Below are 19302 nucleotides of genomic sequence, written 5' to 3' on the forward strand. Positions count from 1 at the left end.
GGCAACGCCGTCTCCTCGGTCAACCCGTGGACTGGATGGACTGGTGAATTCTTCTAAAATTCATAGCAGATCGGTGATTTGAGTTGAAGAAAAAGCCACCAAAATGCCGGCGTATTTTCAGCGCCCAGAGAATGCTCTGAAACGAGCGAATGGTGAGTCGGAATCGTTTGACATGCCCCATGACAGAAGAGGGAGCACGCTAGCGGACGGTTAGCCTTGAGCTGCCTGAAGCATTGCTAAACATAGAGCTAATGCTAATGAATGGCGCAGAAGTCAAGCAAGGCCGCGCTTGTTGGTTTCAGGGAACAGAGAAACATCGCCACATTGTTGATGTCAGTTATCTTCCTTTATAACGCCCATACAAATGTATCTCCACATTGGTCTGTTATGTATTTAGAATTAGTGTTTTTCGAAAAGTTGTGCTCGTGATCCCACCCATATGCTGAGTCTAAGAGGGTCTTTTTCTTGTCATGTTCAGAATTTCTGGAGGTTGGCAAGAAACAACCTGCCTTGGATGTCTTGTACGATGTCATCAAGAGCAAGAAACATCGAACATGGCAGAAGATCCACGAGCCCATCATGCTCAAATACCTGGAGCTATGCGTGGATCTTCGCAAGAGCCACCTGGCCAAGGAGGGTCTTTACCAGTACAAAAACATCTGTCAGCAGGTTAGATTCAAATGTATTAGTTGATAATTAAAATATGTTCTTCTGTGCAAATCAAGCAATCTCGGGGAAAAATCGCACTGCCGTTTGTTGTTTTGTAATGCCTGAAATGATAAATATTCCCCAGTTGTATATTCTCTCTATATGGTATATACATCAAACATGTCCTCTGTATCTGGCCCATCAGGTGAACATCAAGTCTTTAGAGGACGTGGTCAGGGCTTACTTAAAGCTGGCAGAGGACAAGACCGAAATGGCTAAAGAGGAGTCTCAGCAAATGGTCTTGGACATCGAAGATCTAGACAACATCCAGACTCCAGAAAGGTGAACAAAGTATATTGCAAGTAATTTATTATATTTAGCCTGTTTAGCTTGTTAGATTAATGCTTCCAGATTATGGGCGCAGTGGGTCCCATCACAACTTAATGCTTGGTTGTCTTCCTACAGTGTACTTCTGAGTGCTGTTAGTGGAGAGGACACTCAGGATCGTACCGATCGTCTGCTCCTTACCCCGTGGGTGAAATTTCTGTGGGAGTCCTACCGCCAGTGCCTGGACCTTCTCCGGAACAACTCCAAGGTGGAGCGCCTTTACCATGACATTGCTCAGCAAGGTACTGATTGTGCATTTCTTAGTTGTTTTAACAGTTCATTTGGATGCGTGTTCTTTGGGTTTAATTGGTACCATAACAGCTTCTAAGGTATTTTGTAAACAATTGTATTTAAGTTTGAGGTGGACACTCCCATTTCTCATAACTTGGTATGTTGAAAGACGTTAACCAACTTGTGAGAAGCCACTATATTTTGTTTCTGCCTCATTGTTAAAAAAAGGGTGGGGTTGTTTTATAGGTACTGCAAAGTTAGCCTTGTAAGTGCTTAAATTTTGCCTGTCTAATGACAACATTAGCTTGGAGTGTTTCAGGTATCTGTACAGTACGAATACATGTTGCTAACCCAACTTTTCTACATGTTGTCATCTTTTTCAGCTTTCAAGTTTTGCCTTCAATACACCCGGAAGGCAGAGTTCCGCAAGTTGTGCGATAACCTACGAATGCATCTGGGCCAGATTCAGCGACACCACAACCAAAGCACTGCCATCAACCTGAACAACCCTGAAAGTCAGTCTATGCACCTGGAAACCCGACTGGTTCAACTGGACAGTGCTATTAGCATGGAGCTCTGGCAGGTTTGTTTCTCCTACAAAAAAATGTACAAACATAAAGCCTGGCCGATTCGGTCTGTAAATATTCTCTATTGTTGCAATTGAAAAGAGAAGGGTGCTGTTTAACAAATGTTGTCCGTTGCGCAGGAAGCGTTCAAGGCTGTTGAGGACATCCACGGTCTTTTTGCTCTCTCCAAGAAGCCACCCAAACCCCAGCTCATGGCCAACTATTACAACAAGGTGTCTACTGTGTTTTGGAAATCCGGTAATGCTCTCTTCCATGCTTGCACCCTCCACCGGCTCTATCATCTCTCAAGAGAGATGCGCAAGAATCTTACACAAGAGGAGATGCAGAGGTATCTTATTCGTTCAACGATTCAATTTGTGAAAGATGGATAGAGATGAAGTGTTTTTTTGAATTGTTTTTACTCACGCCTTTTTCAGGATGTCCACCAGAGTCCTCCTGGCCACGCTTTCAATTCCCATCACCCCAGAGCGCACAGATATCGCTCGGCTTTTGGATATGGATGGTATCATTGTTGAGAAACACCGTCGGCTGGCAACCCTCCTGGGTCTGCAGGCACCGCCAACCCGCCAAAGTTTGATCAATGATATGGTATGTAGAGTTGGTTGAGATGCGGGGAAAAAAATCCATTAGAATGTAATTCATTTTATACCATGATAACGGTATGCCAATGTAAAATACATTTTAATGAGAAATTGTATGATTATGGCAGCTCTTCCCCCTTTCACTTTATTTAAAGATATTTAAAACTTGCAAATCTTGGTTGTAGAGAAGCCCACTGGAGGCCCACCATGATTATTTTTGTAATCATATTTTACACAAATCAATTAGAATGTGAATTTTTTTTTACACTTAACTTAAATCTTAGTAAATGTTATAGCATTCCATTGCTGATAACTTTCAAAGATAAAATAACTTAAAAGTTATAGCCTGGCAACTCACCAGGCTCCTAAAACACTGGGGGAAGTCTTTGAAATTGGTTGAATACCTGGAAGTGTTTTGAAAACCTGCAGTTTGGTGTTGAAACTTGTGAAAGAGCTTGTTTTTTATGTGCCTTCCAGGTGAGATTTAACTTGTTGCAGTATGTCGTACCCGAGGTGAAAGACCTTCACAACTGGCTCGAAGTCGACTTCCATCCTTTGAAGCTTAGTGGAAGAGTCACCAAGGTATAGAATTCAGGACTTCGCAATGTGTAGTGGTTTGTCCCTAAAGTAGATATTTTGAGCTACATATTTCTGCTTTTATTTTCCCAGGTGCTGAATTGGGTGAGAGACCAAGGTGAGAAAGAAGCTGAGCTTCAGCACTATGTCCCTCACCTCCAAAGTAACACCATCTTACGTCTCCTACAACAAGTAATTTGAACCAAAATCTTTTGTCATTCTTTATTTTTACAAGCACAACTTCATCGTGATAGTTTTTTTTTTTTTGTCTCTCAAACACCCTAGGTTGCACAAATTTATCAAAGCATTGAATTCAGTCGTCTAGCCTCGCTGGTTCCATTTGTGGATGCTTTCCAGCTGGAGCGCTCCATTGTTGATGCGGCCAGACATTGTGACCTGCAGGTAAGATTGCTTCGCTTTAAATCAGGTAGTAAGTAATCAATTCTAAAAATATTCAATAGCACCACTCGTTGGTATGATCATAATCCGACATTCATTATTAAGGTTCGAATTGACCACACCTCTCGGACCTTGAGTTTTGGATCTGACCTGAACTACTCGACGAAGGAGGACGCTCCAGTGGGTCCTTTCTTGCAAAACATGCCGTCAGAGCAAATCAGGAACCAGCTCACTGCTATGTCTGCCTCTTTGGCCAAAGCCCTGCAGGTCATCAAACCAACATCCACTTTGGTGAGCTCAATCTTTTCTTGTGTAGTATATCTTGGAGTCAATCACTATTAATCTTGCACGATTAAATTGTGTAATCATTGCCCAGCCCCTCAAAAATAAACACCTGTCAACCCAAATGCAAATTTTAAGGCTTGATTGACCCAATGTGTAAAGTCAACCCATGGGCGCTAGGTCTTTAAGCATTTTTTTTATTGCCAAAATAGTCACTTGTCCTATAAAGGTTTCAAAAAAGATATATACATGAATCATTCATTTTAAAAAAATATTGATAAACATACCTGATTTTTCCATTCTTCCTCTTACTCATGTCCCAACAAATTTTCAATGCCAACTTGTTTTTTTTCCTTTTTCCTTTTTTTTAATAGCAAGAGCGTGATGAGCAAAGCCAGCAGGCCATTGCGGCTTATTTGAAAAATGCCCACAAAGATCATCAGCGCATCCTCGCTCGCAGACAAACCATCGAAGAGCGCAAGGAGCGCCTGGAGAGCTTGAACATACAGCGCGAGAAGGAGGAACTCGAGCAGCGGGAGGCTGAAATGCAGAAGGTGCGCAAGGCCGAGGAGGAGCGCTTGCGCCTGGAGGCTAAAGAGAGGGAGAAGGAGCGCATTATGCAAGAGCATGAGCAGATCAAGAAGAAGACGGTGCGCGAACGCCTGGAGCAAATTAAGAAGACCGAACTGGGAGCCAAGGCTTTCAAGGATATCGATATTGAGGTAATGTCTAATGGCGACGGCTTCTAGTGGCTCCGTTTTGCAGCAGTGCCTTTTGTCGTGCAGGACTTGGAGGAATTGGACCCAGACTTCATCATGGCCAAGCAAGTGGAGCAGCTGGAGAAAGAGAAGAAGGAACTTCAAGAACGTCTGAAGAACCAGGAGAAGAAGGTAACGCCGAGCGACTTGGGCAAAAGCGCCGTTGGACGCTCACGGTCTCTCCCCGCAGATCGACCACTTTGAGAGGGCCAAGCGACTGGAGGAAATTCCGCTCATCAAAAAGGCCTATGAGGAGCAACGGGTTAAGGACATGGAACTGTGGGAGCTCCAGGAGGAGGACCGGGTTGGTTCAAAATGTTCATTCTTTCAGTGGCATTGACCATGATAGACAGCCGTGCTCTGAATTCAAATTAGTTTGTCACCGTTGCCTGCCCAATCCATTTGAACTAGGCAGATTGGCGGTGGAGGAACATTTGTCGACTCGCCGCCAACCCTGGCCCATCGTCTATCACCTTGGGCGAAAGTCAACGACTGTAGTGCTCTGCTTTCCGCCTTCGCTAACTTGTTTTGTTGTTGCAGATCAGTAACATGAAAGTGGAACGGGAAAAGGCCCTGGAACACAAGAACCGCATGTTCCGAATGATCGAGGACAAAGAAAACTTTTTATCCAAAATCACTGCTGCTCGTAGCTTCATTTATGAGGTGAGACAACGTTACAGCTGGGTCGGTTTTTAGTGATCACCAGGCACGGGACTCGTTTGGGGGAAAACATGAATCTAATAAAGAACCTTTTTTGTAAATAATTAATCTGATTGCATCTTTTGGGGGGTAGGAAAAATTGAAGTCTTTTGATGAGCGCTTGGTGGAAGAAAGAAAGAACCGTCTGGAGGAAAGAAAGAGACAGCGTAAAGAAGATCGACGCAAGGCCTTTTACCTTCAAAAAGAGGAAGAACAACAGCGGATTCAGGAGGAACAACTCCAGAAAGGTCCGTAACATTTCTACACGGACTCGTTAATCAGAGGCTTTACTTGTCAAGCCCAACGTGCTGTTTTTTCTGTTTTTTTTGTGGGCTTGGTACTATCCTAGAACGTGAGGAGCGTGAGCGCATTGAGCAGGAACAGCGAGAGGAAGAACAGAAGGAATACCAAGAGCGCCTGCGCAAACTGGAAGAGCAGGAACGAAAGCAGCGCGCTCGTCAGCAGGAGATAGAAGAGCGCGAGCGCCGTCGTGAGGAAGAGCGACGCAACGTCCCGGAGGAAAAATCAAAGGTGGGTCTCCGCTCGCCCGTGCCCGCTTCTCAGATATTGAGTCCAGTTTTTCTCGCTCCCAACAGGACTGGGCCGACAAAGACGAGGGAGGATGGCGCAAGCGCACCGAGGGGGAATCGGAGTGGCGTCGTGCCGTGCCCGACAGGTTGGTTGAGCGCATCTTGGTTATTGTGGTTCTTTGCTCTCCTAAGCCTCGTGGTGGCCTCCTGTAGGGAATTGAAGCCAGAGGGCCGGGATGATGACAAGGAGGAGAAAGAGCCTCTCAGGCGAGGAGAAGGCCCGCGCAGAGGCGCAGATGACGATCGAGGGCCGCGTCGGGGCGGAGATGATGACCGTCCGTCCCATAGAGGAATGGACGATGACCGAGGTCCGCGCCGTGGCTTCGACGACGACCGCGCACCCCGCCGCGGATTTGATGACGATCGTGGACCTCGCCGTGGATTTGATGATGACCGTGGTCCCCGCCGTGGATTCGATGATGACCGTGGTCCCCGCCGTGGGTTCGACGACGACCGTGGTCCCCGCCGCGGGTTCGACGACGACCGTGGTCCCCGCCGTGGGTTCGACGACGACCGCGGACCCCGGCGTGGATTTGACGACGACCGCGGACCCCGGCGTGGATTTGACGACGACCGTGGACCCCGGCGCGGATTTGACGACGACCGTGGACCCCGGCGCGGGTTCGACGATGACCGCGGACCCCGCCGCGGGTTCGACGATGACAGAGGTCCTCGGAGGGGTGCGGATGACTCGAGGGGTCCCAGGCGAGATGATGACTGGGGACCCCGAAGGGGAGACGACGGACCACGTCGCGAACGGGATCGTGATGACGGCACAGCCTGGAAGCCACTTGGTAGAGCTGGTGAGCATTTTACGATTTGCAATGGATGACATCAGTTTATTCCTCCCACCCAGTCAAAATAGATTGGACGTCTCACGCCATCAATGGCACTGAATGATGAGCGTTCACAGGCAATCGTTGGGACAACTGTTATTATCAATATCAAGCAATGAATTAACTGAAATGATGTTTTTAAAAAAAGTATATTTGTGTTATCGGGAATAACAAACCAACTACTTATGACGCAGGGGGTTGGCGTGAGCGTGAAAAGGCAAGGGAGGAAAGCTGGGGACCTCCACGCGGCGAAGACGACGACCGACAAGATGACGACGGGGACGAAAAGTGCGTTTTGACACTGTGACACAAAGTATTGCGCTTGAGCGTATATTTTTTTCCCCAATTCATTGACTTTTTTTTTTTACCAGAGAGGGCAGTGGCTGGAGGAAATCCGACGAAGGAAGAAGTACTTGGAGGGATTCTCGGCGGGAAGAACCCGACCGACGCGGCGAGCGCGACGTGCGTCGCGGCGGCGAACTTGACGATCGCCCGCGCGACAGAGAGAAACGTGATGATCAAAAAGCCCCGCAACGAGAACAAAACGAAGGTAATTCCATTCGTTGGGGAGTGTACGTGAAAACGGGTATCGTCCACGAGCTGCACTTCTGCATCGGCCAGTGGGTGGCGTCGCGTACCCATCAAAGTGTGGCTGCCGCACGGCCGAGGGAATATCCTCGTCGTTGGCTCGCCTTCAAGAGCTCTAGTCTAAAGAGCAATTCCGTTTGTGCAGGAAGCACCTGGCGTCGCGGTGGCGAAGAGAAGCGCGAAGAGCGAGATAAGCGCGAGAAGGAGCAGGACCAAGACAAAGATACCGAGGGAGAGAAGAACTGGCGTGCAGACAAAGACGCGCGTCGCATCAAGAATGAGACGGACGATGACGGTTGGACCACCGTCCGCCGCTGAGCCGACGTCACTCAAGGGTCTACGGAAAGGATAGAAGGACAGCTTTCGATATCTCTTGGCTCACTTAGCTAAATTAAAGGTCAACGATTATCTTCGCGGTGTATTGGTCTAATTTGGGTTTCTTAGCTAAACGCTACCTTTTTCCTATGCATGCATATTCATTTTAATTCTAATTGACTTGGCGCTGCAGTTTTGAAATACATACGTCTCAATATTGGCCGTAGAACTGAAAAATTACCAATTCCAATGGCGTTTTCTCGTGATGATGGTTGAAGTATCCAATTTGAGGCGCATGCTTCGACTAATTAGTACATGGATCCCATTTGATGCATCCAGTTCTTCTTTGTGCAGAGAGAAATGGTGTCACACTAAGTTGTATGGAAACAGATTAAGCCTTTATTAAAAATGTGTACATCCACTTACCTATTTTGTGGTATTTTTTAATGAAAGCCTCTGGCGTGCTCACCCGTTTCCAAAACATTACTGTAAAATAAGGTGCATATTGTTAGCCTATCTCTACAGTTGCTGCATCAATCATATTTTGACGTTTTCTGAAAGGCAAACCAAGTAGTAATTAATGTACATGCTTAGAAACGGTTTAACTTGTAACCACTAGAGGGCACTAAAGCTCCACGAAGTTTAGCAGAACTTGACACGCCAAAAGCAGGCCAAACCAAAGAAAAATAATCCCACACCTTCAATTACTAATATGATTACAACTCAAAGGCAGAGCAAAGTGAACGTTTACTTAATTAACTTGATTTTGTATGCATTAATGATAGGTGCATGATAAATATTGAGTTACGGAGTGAAAATCCAGGTGTTACAGAATTTTGTAAACTCCTGTAAATGGAAATACAAAACTAATATTAGAAAAAAAGCTAGAATTAAACCTTGCTTCAGAAAATGAACCACAATGATATTGCCTTAAAAAAATAAAATGTAAAAGAAAATTGTGCTGCATTGTATGGGCAGAATGACTAACCGAGGCTTTACATTTGTTTAAAACGGTAAGATTTTCTAGAGCATCGCAAATAAGAAATAATCACAATTGATGTGTATAAAGCTCATCATTTTTGTATATGAATTTAAAATAATTTAGCATTATAAAAAAAGGTTAAATTGCGTGTTGAACGAATGATGCCTTCACAAACGCAAAAAAACCCAATATGAACCATTGGGTTCATCTCTATACGAATTTATCACTTTAAAACTATTATATCAAAAGATTTCTCACCTTTTTGCTGGCACACGGCCTACTGTGACATACACACACAATTCCCCCGCTGAATGAACTCCTCGACTTCCATTGCCGTCTCTGGACGTCCAATCCATTTCACCTAGGAGAGAAGAAACGAACAGTCAAAATGGATGATCAACACACTAAATTAGACTTCTAGGACCGTCAACGGGAGGAGTCACGCTCTCTAACAAGCCTGCTCGGGAGCGCGGACGTGTCAGAGGCCTTTGCTGAGTTTGACTGAGGTGCGCGCGCAGGCGCAGACGAAACGGGAGAGAGGGAGGGAGGGAGGGGGGCGTCTGCCGTGGAGTTGGACGAATGGTCGCGCTCGAGTCCGCCTCTCTTGCGAGCCAGGCCGCCGCGGCGTTCACGCACTTTAAAGCGCCTCGCTGCTCGTCGCGCAGCTCCAGGCGGCCGAGCGGGCGAAAGAACGAACGAACAGGCGAACGGACGAACGAAAGAACGAACGAACGGACGTCATACTCCACAGTCAGATGCGACGGCAGCGGCCAATCAGCATGCTATTAGAGGCTCCGGAGGAAGCCGTCGACGGTCACGGGGAGCGCCGCGCCAATTAGCCTCATCAACTAAACAACACGTCCGTCCGCCCGCACCGAGGAGAACGATCACATCCATGGATTAGTCTGGGAGCGAAAGGACACTTTCCCCCCCACCCCAAAACAAAACAACAAAAAAACTCGACGCTGCGACCCCCTCAAATCCCCCCCTCCACCCCTTTCCGCAACTTCTGGAGTATTTTCCGCGCTTAACTCGCACTTAAAACTGGGGAACCCGGAGCACTGCGCCATGTTTCAACCCGCACCCAAGAGGTGTTTCACCATCGAGTCGTTGGTGGCCAAGGATAATCCGGTGGTCCCGGCGTCGCGTGCCGAGGAACCCATCCGGCCGGCGGCCCTGAGCTACGCCAACACGGGCCAGATGAACCCCTTCCTCAACGGCTTCCACTCGGGCGGCAGGGGGGTCTACTCTAACCCGGACTTGGTGTTCGCCGAGTCGGTCTCGCACCAGCCCGGTTCGGGGATGCCGGTGCATCCGGTGGCCGGGCCGCACGCGCTGGCCGCTCACCCGCTCTCGTCCCCCCACAGCCCGCACCCTCTTTTTGGCAGCCAGCAAAGGGACCCCTCCACCTTCTACCCTTGGTTATTACACAGATATAGATACTTGGGACACAGATTTCAAGGTACGTTCGGATCACTTGGAAAAGTTTTTTTTCCCTCCCCGTTTTTTTTCGAAAGCAATAATCCTTTATTAAAAAAAAGAAAATTCGAACACTATTTGTGATAATAATTAAGAGAAAAAAATCAATTCATTACAATAGTTGATTTTGTCATTTAAAATATATATCGTATTTTAAAAAGTGATGCTATTTTGCGCAAGTGTGCACAATGAAATAACACCTTTTTATTTTGATGACATGACGTTCGCATTTTTTTCTTTTAACATTACATTTTGAAACGATATTATTTTTACCGAAACAATTGTTTCCCATTTTCTACTTTTCAAAAACAAATGTTATTTATAATGTTGTTAAAAACAATTTGGAATTGACTTTATTTTTCAGCATTAGTTCAATTGGCTTGCCATAGTTTTTTTTATATGTACCTACAATGTTAAAAAAAATTGAATTGACTTTATTTTGTCATCATTTCTTCAATTGGCTTGTCTTCATTTTTCATGTGTATCTAAAACGTTGAAAACAATGTAGAATATATTTTTTTTTTCCAGAATTTCTTCAATTGGCTTGTCTTATTTTTTCATGTTTATCTATAACAATGCAGAATTGACTTTATATTTTAGGATTTCTTCAATTGGCCTGTCTCATTTCTTAAGAAAACGAATTAAAATGCGGCCTTATTGTTTAATTCCATTTATTTGGGCATTTAAATAATCTATACTGACATTACACAACGATAGATCTTTCTTATTTTTTGTAATTTTAATTGTAATTTATTTTTTGTGTTGATTTTGCCGGGCTGCAGGTAACGAAACGAGTCCGGAGAGCTTCCTTTTGCACAACGCGCTGGCCCGAAAACCCAAACGAATTCGCACGGCATTCTCGCCGTCGCAGCTTCTCCGGCTCGAGCACGCCTTCGAGAAAAATCATTACGTGGTGGGCGCAGAAAGGAAACAGCTCGCGCACAGCCTCAGCCTCACGGAAACTCAGGTAAGACCCTCACTTTCGATTCATTTCTGGGAAAAACTGTTTGCTCCATTTTTTTTTGTCATTTTATCATGCGATCCCTTTTAGATTTACTTCAAAAAATATTCGCACCCACGGTAGAGTAATAATATTTTTCAATATGCAAGATATTCTTATTATTAATAAATAGTTAACTCCCCCTTTGGTTCCACTCATTTCGGGGGGTCTTGAATGGGATGACTTTATTCCCAGTGCCTTTGAAAATGGAGGGCAAATGAAGGAGTTAACCATTTGTGGGCGCGGGTGAGCTAAGCGGCTCGCGCTGCCGTCTTTGACACATTGTTCGAATCCTTTGAAGGGAGAAATGAAGCGGCACGTCGTTCAATTAGCGCACTGAGAGGGGCTTCTTAAGGGGAGGGGGGGTCGCAAAGCGGGCTCGGACAATTGATCGAATGAATGTTGCTAATTCTCCACCTGCACTGATCAGATGAGTGGGTTTAGCTCAAAGCACTATTTAAAATGGGGATAACGGGACGGACCATTTATAAGGCGTTGAATTCATTCATTCGCTGCCATTAACGGCGCCTAGACAGACGTTCAATCAATCCATTTGAACCAGGAGAGCCTGAAAAGTGTTATTCGTTTGTCTATTTATTTTTACTCCTTTTATTTGGAGTCATTTTTCTCAATGGACTGCTCGTTCTTTATCGTCAGTTGCTGCTTTTAATATTAAGATTCCTATTTTACTAACTACTACAGCACATGTTATGCGAATACTATATTTTTACAATTAAGGTAATCACTTGAATTTTGGGTGGGGGGGTGATTGGACTGTTTTAATATAGTTTTCTCGTTGGTTGCCATTGACGGCGAGAGGCGTCCAAATCATTTTGAAAGGAAGGAACTTCAAATAGAGAGAAAACAAATGAGTGTTATTGTGGGCACAGGAAAAGTATTTCCGTGTTCCTTCATGAAAATGGTCCTAATTTGTCTGTCGAATGTTTGATTAATTTATAACCAAAATAACATTGACATTGTTTGTTAATGATTGATCCCATTTTTAATACTAAATAAATATTGTCACTTGCCTTTCAGGGGTTAGTTGATCATTGTGTCATAACGTAGTGATAGTAATGTGATCGTATTGCCCAAATTTCAAGGCCCTCATTCAATTTCCCCTCTAAATTTCCAGGTAAAAGTGTGGTTTCAGAACCGAAGGACAAAGTTCAAGAGACAAAAGCTGGAAGAGGAAGGTTCCGAGTCCCAGCAGAAGAAGAAGGGCTCACATCACATAAACCGCTGGAGGATGGCCACTAAGCAGTCCAGCCCGGAGGAGATCGATGTCACTTCGGACGATTAAGAACAAAAACAAAAAAAACAGTCTCAAACCTACTATGAGCGGAGGAGGACGTCCATGGCGGATACTGTCGGCTCGGAAGAAAGCCCAATGTGACAATTCCCATCTCGGATGGGCGGCTGAGGGCGACGGAAGGCCGGTGGCGTTGATGCTGCTGCTACTGCTGCTGCTGCTGTGGCCTGCAACACAACAAGCAGGAACATGGTACTGACACATTGGGTCTCACCATCACACCACCTAAAACATTTCCCCCCACACACAACCCCTACCCACTCCAATTCACATTGGACGTTTGCACTTGTATTTCTTTCACTCAAGATACCAAAACTGCTTTAAAAAAAACTTGAATTGCATGCTAGTTGTTTTAATTTGACACAATCAAAAGGAAGCCTAAACATTTTTTATTTAACTCTATTTTCTGACACAGAGGTGTTGTACTTTTTTCCCCCCAGACAGTGTGCAGTTAATTCCTAAATCTCGTGTAAAAGTGATTGTGAAAACATTTGAAGTAGCAGTGCTTTATCGTGTTTTTTTTTTTATTTTGAAAGAAAAAAAGGTTTTTTTTAGACAGAAGAAAATAGAGAATTTAAGGAAAGGAATCCATCCTTGAACCTCTAAAGCTTTACCGGTGTGTGGTTGTGCTTGGGCCCTTGCACGCACGCGCACACGCACGCACGCCTTCTGTCATGCAGGACGTCAGCCTCCACTCAAAGATGCCACAAAGGACTAAAAATGAATTATAGACGGAAAAAAACAAACCCTCCAAGCACTGAGCGTATTCCATGTACAGAAAAAAACCCAGTTATTGTTACTGTTAAACCCTCTTTTACACAATGTAAATAGTTTTTGTGTATGTGTTAAATTTGCTACAATTTTAACACAAAGTATACTTCCAAGAAGTATGTCATTGTCAATATTTTGTCAATAAAGTTTTATCAATATGTCGCTCGCTGCAAAAGCACACAGGATTTTTTTGGAGGGGGGAAATTTTTTCTTGATTGTTTTGTGCATTAAAAAAAGCACAAAAAAATCGGCATGTGCGTGTGTGTGTGTGTGTGTGTGTGTGTGTGTGTGTGTGTGTGTGTGTGTGTGTGTGTGTGTGTGTGTGTGCGTGTGTGTGTGTGTGTGCGTGCCGTTCCAAAGAGTCTCAACGAGCTTTTGTGAAAGTGCAAATCAGTTCGGGCAATTATCATGCGAGTAATATGAGGGGGGGCTGAAGGGGAAGCATTGCCCAGTGGTCCACTTTAATCTCTTAATCCGGATCCAAGGGGGCTTGCTTGGACATAATTTAGCCCAATCTGACGAGCCCTCACGACGCGATAAGCAAACCAAAATGGGATCTTTGTTTCAAATCTTGCGCCGCAACCTTACATTATTTGTTCATAAACGACCCCCAAATGAAGTCACTTGTGTGTGTGTGAGAGGGTGTGTGTGTGTGTGTAAGGGTGTGTGTGTTCTTAATCGGTCCATTTGATTCCAACAGCAATAAAAATCTTTGCAGAATAGCAGTGAGGGGGGAAAAAAACCCTAAAAGCTTTATTACAAACCCAGCTTTGAAATAGGGGGGGATTAGAGGACTGAAAGGGTCCCACAATAGTTAGAAGAAAAGGTTTCATGCTAATGAGGTTAATGCCCTTTGTATCTCCGGACTCCACAACTTCATTACTCCTATCTCGGGCAACACGGAGCGGCTCACAGCCGCACAATCCACTCGAGCTTTCCCCACCCTCCCTCGCCTAGAAAGACGGATTTGATAGCGCTCCTGTTCAAACTAGATAATTATATCTTTTCAACTTGGAATTAAGATAAAGAAAGTGCAATGGAGGCGGCGAGCCTTGATCCGCCGTGCACAAACAACATTTTGGCGCAGCCTCTGTGGACACGACCGAGTCTCATTAGAGCCTGCGTGCCACCATTTGATAAATTTAATGCATATCTTTTAACCTGACAATCCTTCCCATTCAACCTCATTTTTTTTTGCTTTGTTCGAAACGCGAGTTACTGACAATAAAGCCGCTAGAATATAACCTTCCTATTATTAGCCAATTTGATTTCTGCATAAAATTCTATTTTTGCTTTCCAAAATAAGGTGTATTCTTATTTTAATGATTAAACAACGATCCAAAAAAATTACTCTTTTTTTAACAATGTCATTTTTTTGTATTATTTTCATTCTAATTGGATGTCACCTTCCCAGGCAAAATGAGTGGACGTCTCTTGCCGTCAATGGTTGTAAAAGATAATCATGACATGCCACCTGAAATTGATTTGCATTGTAATCTCAAAATTGTGAACTATAATTGTTAAATCATAACATAACGTCATTGAACAAGAAAAATTCAAACTGTTCACGCCACAATATTTCATAGATATTTGGTTTGATGTGATAAACAAAAATAGCAAGTATTACTACAATATTGCTGTGTATATCTGGAGTTATTTGAATTCATAAGGGTTCAAGTGTCGTGAATGCGTTCATTAAAACTCTTCATTCATATATTTTTGAATCAGATTTTTTTAAAATTTATTTTAGTGTCAAGGAAGTAATTAGATCTAATTTAAATTATGGCCAAAACATGCAACATCAACCTTGGAGAATACCAGGCGCATTTTTATTGCTTTATTCCAACTTGACTACGGACAATTTGCAGTATGAAACATTTAGCGTGCAATATGAAATAATTATCCTGTCATGAAAAGAGTATAGGGGCTCCTATCACGTGACCCTCACTGACCCAAAACCTCTAATCTGCAATTAGCAGCTCTAATGACGTCCGCTGACGGCACTAATGCATTTGAATGCAGGCTGAGCCATCGGACAACTTCAATATCGCTTCTTATATTCAACAAGAAGAATATTTGGAATATTTTGGAGCCCCCTTTTCTAAAAATCTAATTCCCGATTCTAATTCTTTTTGGACGGTTCCTGCGATGTCCGTGGCACCGCGTTAGGCCGCGTCACGACAAACTTGAGCCGCTTCCCAAATTGCCACTGAAATTGATCCATGAAACGAGAGAACGAAGCCCACACAATTGTACCCGAGCTCGGCATAAGACGCAGCGATAAATATACAAGACAAACGAGCAATTACAATCTATCTCCAAATATCGTAATGAATTAAACATACCAGCGTCGGATTCAGTTCCTTCCCCGGCTTTTTTTGATTAATGAGTCGGACGTGACGTTGAAGTGAGGATTTTACGAACGTAGCATTTTGCAGTTTCGTCGGGTGGAGTCAGCATGCAACATAATTATGATTAAAAGTTGCTTTTATTGGATGGATTCGATGCTCATTTGCAGAAGGACATGCAATATATAGGATATAAAACGATTTTATTAGTATTATTTTTTTTAAATGATTGTTGACTCCCCACTTTAAGGTCATTGAACGCAGCACGTGTCATACTAAACATTATTGATTTGGAGGATGGGTATTTTACATGATAATCTACAAACATGATGTTTCTAAGTAAATTTACTTGTCCTGGGACCCCATAAAAATGTTGGGAAAATTGTTTTATAAGGAAATATGCCATATTTTTTTTCTTTTGTTCCACAAACCAAACAACCAAACTGAGAAATAAAAAAGCTCAAATATTTTTGGGTGTCATTTTGTCTCTTGCGTAAAACTATGTGTTTAATAAACGTAATATTTGAAACAATTATTTGTGAACATGTCCCACATCATGCCAACAACCTTGCCTTTTTATAATGAACAGGAAAGCAGTGAATCATGCTGCACTTGACATACAAAGATTAGAAAATTTATGTCCTCTCTTCTAATGTTCATTATTTTTGACACAGTTAACCTTGAGTGAATGTTTCACTCCACCTTATGCAACAATTTTATGCATCTTATTGTCAATTTTTCAAAGTTTTAGTTCATTTAAAAAAAAAGTAAGTTTATCCTCAGCAAGCTAACATTACGATGTATTTGCAATAAACTGATACTACAAGTACTGTAATCACCAAATAAATATTCTCATATGTTAACCATTGAACGGCAATATGAACTAATCCAACCTTTCAAAGTTTATGAATTAATTTGAATGAATATGCAGCAGAACATACAATAAAGGAGAATGTTCAAACCCAATTGCCCTCTAATTTTGGAATAACCCTTAAATCCAAATGGTGAAAAACTAGTACTTGACCCTACTACCCATGATGCACTTGTGCCACGCAAGGCTTTGTGACATAAGACCTATTTATTCGTCTCCTTTTCAGACAACACAACATTTCCTGCTCCAGCCCCTCAAATTCCACGAGGTTTATTTTCTTTAATGAGCAGTGCATGTGTAATGTGATGCTGTTTCATTTGCATACAAGTGCCGTGTTTTCCATCCGTCCGCCAGCTCTGAAGGGAGCAATTGTGGACCCCCCCATCCTCTGAAATTACAAACATTTTATAAGTCTTATGTGCAAGCGGCTACATTCCCCTTAGTGCCCTAATGTGTAACACATGGCGGACTGTACACCTGATAAAATACCTCAGGGGCCCTGCAGTTTGGAAAATCCTCAATTCGCTCCCTAAATAAAACAAACAATGGCTTCACTAAATATATCACATGTGCCTGCTGAACTATTCTGCATCTTTTGACCTGCGAGTCCCCTTTCTCATCATCACCGCTGATATATGAGAGTCATCTGCCTAGCAAAGATGCTTGATTAATGCTGAGAAGGAAAGATTTTTACCACGAAAACTCGCTACGTCTAATAAATGACACTCTTTTCCTGTTGTTTTCTTTTATGGTGGCGCATTTGTGACAGGAAAAGTGAGTTGAGATGACGCTTGCAGTATGCGACAGGTGCACACCTGCTACAAACCAAGTGTTTCCCCCTTTTGGTAAGAAAGTGGGGGAAAAGTTGCCCCCCTAAAGAAAACATCACTATAATATATCACGTTTCTGTTTGCTGAGTCTGGGTGCAAATAAGTGTCTGGAAAGTGAAGTAACATAAAAATCACAGCAGAGGACGATGGATGGGTCACAATTTGTTTTCGTATTTGGAATCAGATATTGAAAAATATGTGTTTTTGAAGTTGTTGTTAGTGTTTAAAAAAACTTACTGTTATTATTATGATGTTCAAAGGATATTGATTTAACTCATTGACTGCGACATCTAATCCATTTTGACTGAGGGGGGCGAACTTCCGTTCATCACTGAAATGCGCTGAAATGTGAGAATTCTGAGCCTGTCATTCAAATGGATGTCAACGAAACCTTGAACAAATCTAAACAGAAGATATATCATAAACAATCAATGGATGGAATAAAAGTAACACATGAAAAAAAATCAACTTCGTATGTGCTTGTCGCACTGTTTGTGAGAATCCCAATGTGCCAAATTGCGTCTGCGAGCCCAATCAAGACATATGCAGAAAGTCACAACTCTGAAATGTGAAGCCAACTTCTATGCCAACTCTCATTAGAACCTTTCCAAGTGTTATTTGTGGTATCCTTGTGAAATGGGGCCAACTACTTGATCAGGACTGTCATAATAGCACCCCTCCAAACACAACAAACCCGTAAAGTTAGTTTTAACATGACTAATATTCCCAAACAATATTTTCCGTGAGGCTTTCTGTATGGGGCTCTTAACTATGTGCTCATGCACTCCATGTGTGGCTTGGGGTGGGCGTGTCTATTCGGACTGGACACTCCCCCTTAAGTGGAAAAACGCTCTCCGGTATGTATGACAACATAGTCTGCGGGGTTGTTTGGAAGAGTTTCGTGTCTTGATGTTGTGGAAGCCAACATTCTGACTCGGGGTTCAGCGGAAACACCAAATTAAAGAAGAACGTGAATTTGGCGACTAAGTGCTTTGACTGTTTGAAGTGGAAGTCGTTACATCGTACATTGGTAGTTTGAGTCATTGGCTAGGTGTCCAATTTGATTTGACATTGCTTTCAATTGGTTACAAATAAGGTAACGGCTTGGTGATGAATTGTGGTCTAAATCCAGGTTAAGAGACAATTTTCATTCCAGATTCATCACCTTGGCAGTTGAGCGTGCTGATGACTGAGCTACTGAAGACTGGATGGAAGAAGTTCCATTTGAATAAAAGGCTAGGGGGTTTCCTACATAGTTTTTAGGTGTCTTTAGCGTGTGCGGTTGATTGGTCGCCGGTATTTTGGTCGCTGTCTTTTGGTCGCCGGTCTTTTGGTCGACCGGACCGCGACAACGGGCGACCAAAAGACCGGCGACAAAACAAGGTAAAACAACACGGTCTATGCATCAATAAAAGCCAACAATGGCCATGAGCAGTTTCACTGAGCCGACGTGTGAGTGTATAAGAGTTTGTATGTACATACCTTGTCCCTTTAAGAAGCTACGTCACTCAGGGTCTTAACAAGTTCTCCAACAAAAAACAATAAAAGTCCAGGAAATTTGGAGTTTTCTTTAGCCTAATAATTAATAGGGCATTAAGTATGACTAAATAGTAATTCACAGTTTGTATTTAGGGAATTTGAGCAATGATTTAAACAGTAATTATCAATAACCTTCCGGGCGACCAAAAAAACGGCGACCAATCGACCGTGTACCGTCTATAGTATGTGTAAAACTACCTAATGTTGTAGTGGTTAATTTTCCTGACTACAGTTCAGGCATAGATTCCCACTCAGTGGCGGTGTGATTGGGAGTATGAATGCTTGTCTGTTTCTATGTGTGCCCTACGACAGATTGGCGACTGGTCTATGGTGTCGTCCCCCATTTGTGTGGAGTCAGCTGGGATAAAGCTACAGCACCCTGCGACCCTGATGTGGACAAGCGGTGATGAGAATGAATATATAAACATATACACATATATGTCTATATTAGCTGGCCCTTCTTTGCAATTCTTTGCTTCCATATTGCTGTCCTTTTGCGGGGACTCCAGAGGCTAGTTAAAAGGTGTGTGATTTTTAACACAAATCTAATTAGATCTGAGGCTGGGGTCAAAACAAGAAAAAAAAAAGAAAAACGGAGGGATAAAGGTGCTAAAGCAGCTAACTCACACCCTTGCTGCACCTTGGCCTGAGTCGTCCCCGGCTCTCTCCTTTGCAGGAGAAAAACAAAGTCCT

At 43.4% G+C, this 19302-nt stretch overlaps 3 protein-coding genes across 4 annotated transcripts in view; 2 read left to right on the forward strand and 1 right to left on the reverse strand.

Moving 5' to 3' along the window:
- The first annotated feature begins 1 nt into the window (after window position 1).
- eif3s10 (eukaryotic translation initiation factor 3, subunit 10 (theta)) lies at window positions 2-7902 on the forward strand. The gene is made up of 22 exons (XM_077612968.1): window positions 2-152; window positions 479-669; window positions 854-990; window positions 1114-1277; window positions 1650-1849; window positions 1973-2181; window positions 2270-2441; window positions 2912-3016; window positions 3104-3202; window positions 3296-3412; window positions 3515-3700; window positions 4066-4413; window positions 4477-4581; window positions 4640-4753; window positions 4990-5112; window positions 5243-5396; window positions 5498-5679; window positions 5745-5824; window positions 5892-6541; window positions 6769-6862; window positions 6946-7124; window positions 7308-7902. The coding sequence occupies exons 1-22, from the start codon at window positions 104-106 to the stop codon at window positions 7478-7480; spliced, it is 3831 nt and encodes a 1276-aa protein (XP_077469094.1). The 5' UTR covers window positions 2-103; the 3' UTR covers window positions 7481-7902.
- rab11fip2 (RAB11 family interacting protein 2 (class I)) overlaps window positions 7854-19302 on the reverse strand; it is an 88762-nt gene continuing 77313 nt past the window's right edge. The window contains exons 9-11 of one of the 2 annotated variants that reach the window (XR_013303826.1): window positions 12275-12417; window positions 8718-8820; window positions 7854-7963 (exon numbers count right to left, since the gene is read on the reverse strand). The gene's annotated coding sequence lies outside the window, so the exon portion shown is untranslated. Of the gene's footprint in view, window positions 7964-8717; window positions 8821-11918; window positions 12418-19302 lie in introns of those variants that run through there. The other variant, XM_077612971.1, reaches the window with a different exon arrangement.
- emx2 (empty spiracles homeobox 2) lies at window positions 9086-13183 on the forward strand. The gene is made up of 3 exons (XM_077612974.1): window positions 9086-9921; window positions 10721-10905; window positions 12074-13183. The coding sequence occupies exons 1-3, from the start codon at window positions 9528-9530 to the stop codon at window positions 12239-12241; spliced, it is 747 nt and encodes a 248-aa protein (XP_077469100.1). The 5' UTR covers window positions 9086-9527; the 3' UTR covers window positions 12242-13183.

The sequence above is a fragment of the Stigmatopora argus genome, chromosome 11 (genome assembly GCF_051989625.1).
Source record: "Stigmatopora argus isolate UIUO_Sarg chromosome 11, RoL_Sarg_1.0, whole genome shotgun sequence".
NCBI classification, from domain to species: domain Eukaryota; kingdom Metazoa; phylum Chordata; class Actinopteri; order Syngnathiformes; family Syngnathidae; genus Stigmatopora; species Stigmatopora argus.

What these genes read in the sequence shown, in the direction of transcription:
- eif3s10 (XM_077612968.1), top strand. Translation starts at nt 104, where the DNA reads ATGCCGGCGTATTTTCAGCGCCCAGAGAATGCTCTGAAACGAGCGAAT. An exon ending in TCTTACGTCTCCTACAACAA is followed by an intron (nt 3,203 to 3,295) that starts GTAATTTGAACC and finishes CAAACACCCTAG; the next exon opens with GTTGCACAAATTTATCAAAG. An exon ending in AGCTCCAGGAGGAGGACCGG is followed by an intron (nt 4,754 to 4,989) that starts GTTGGTTCAAAA and finishes TTGTTGTTGCAG; the next exon opens with ATCAGTAACATGAAAGTGGA.
- emx2 (XM_077612974.1), top strand. Translation starts at nt 9,528, where the DNA reads ATGTTTCAACCCGCACCCAAGAGGTGTTTCACCATCGAGTCGTTGGTG. An exon ending in CTTGGGACACAGATTTCAAG is followed by an intron (nt 9,922 to 10,720) that starts GTACGTTCGGAT and finishes GCCGGGCTGCAG; the next exon opens with GTAACGAAACGAGTCCGGAG. An exon ending in TCAGCCTCACGGAAACTCAG is followed by an intron (nt 10,906 to 12,073) that starts GTAAGACCCTCA and finishes CTAAATTTCCAG; the next exon opens with GTAAAAGTGTGGTTTCAGAA.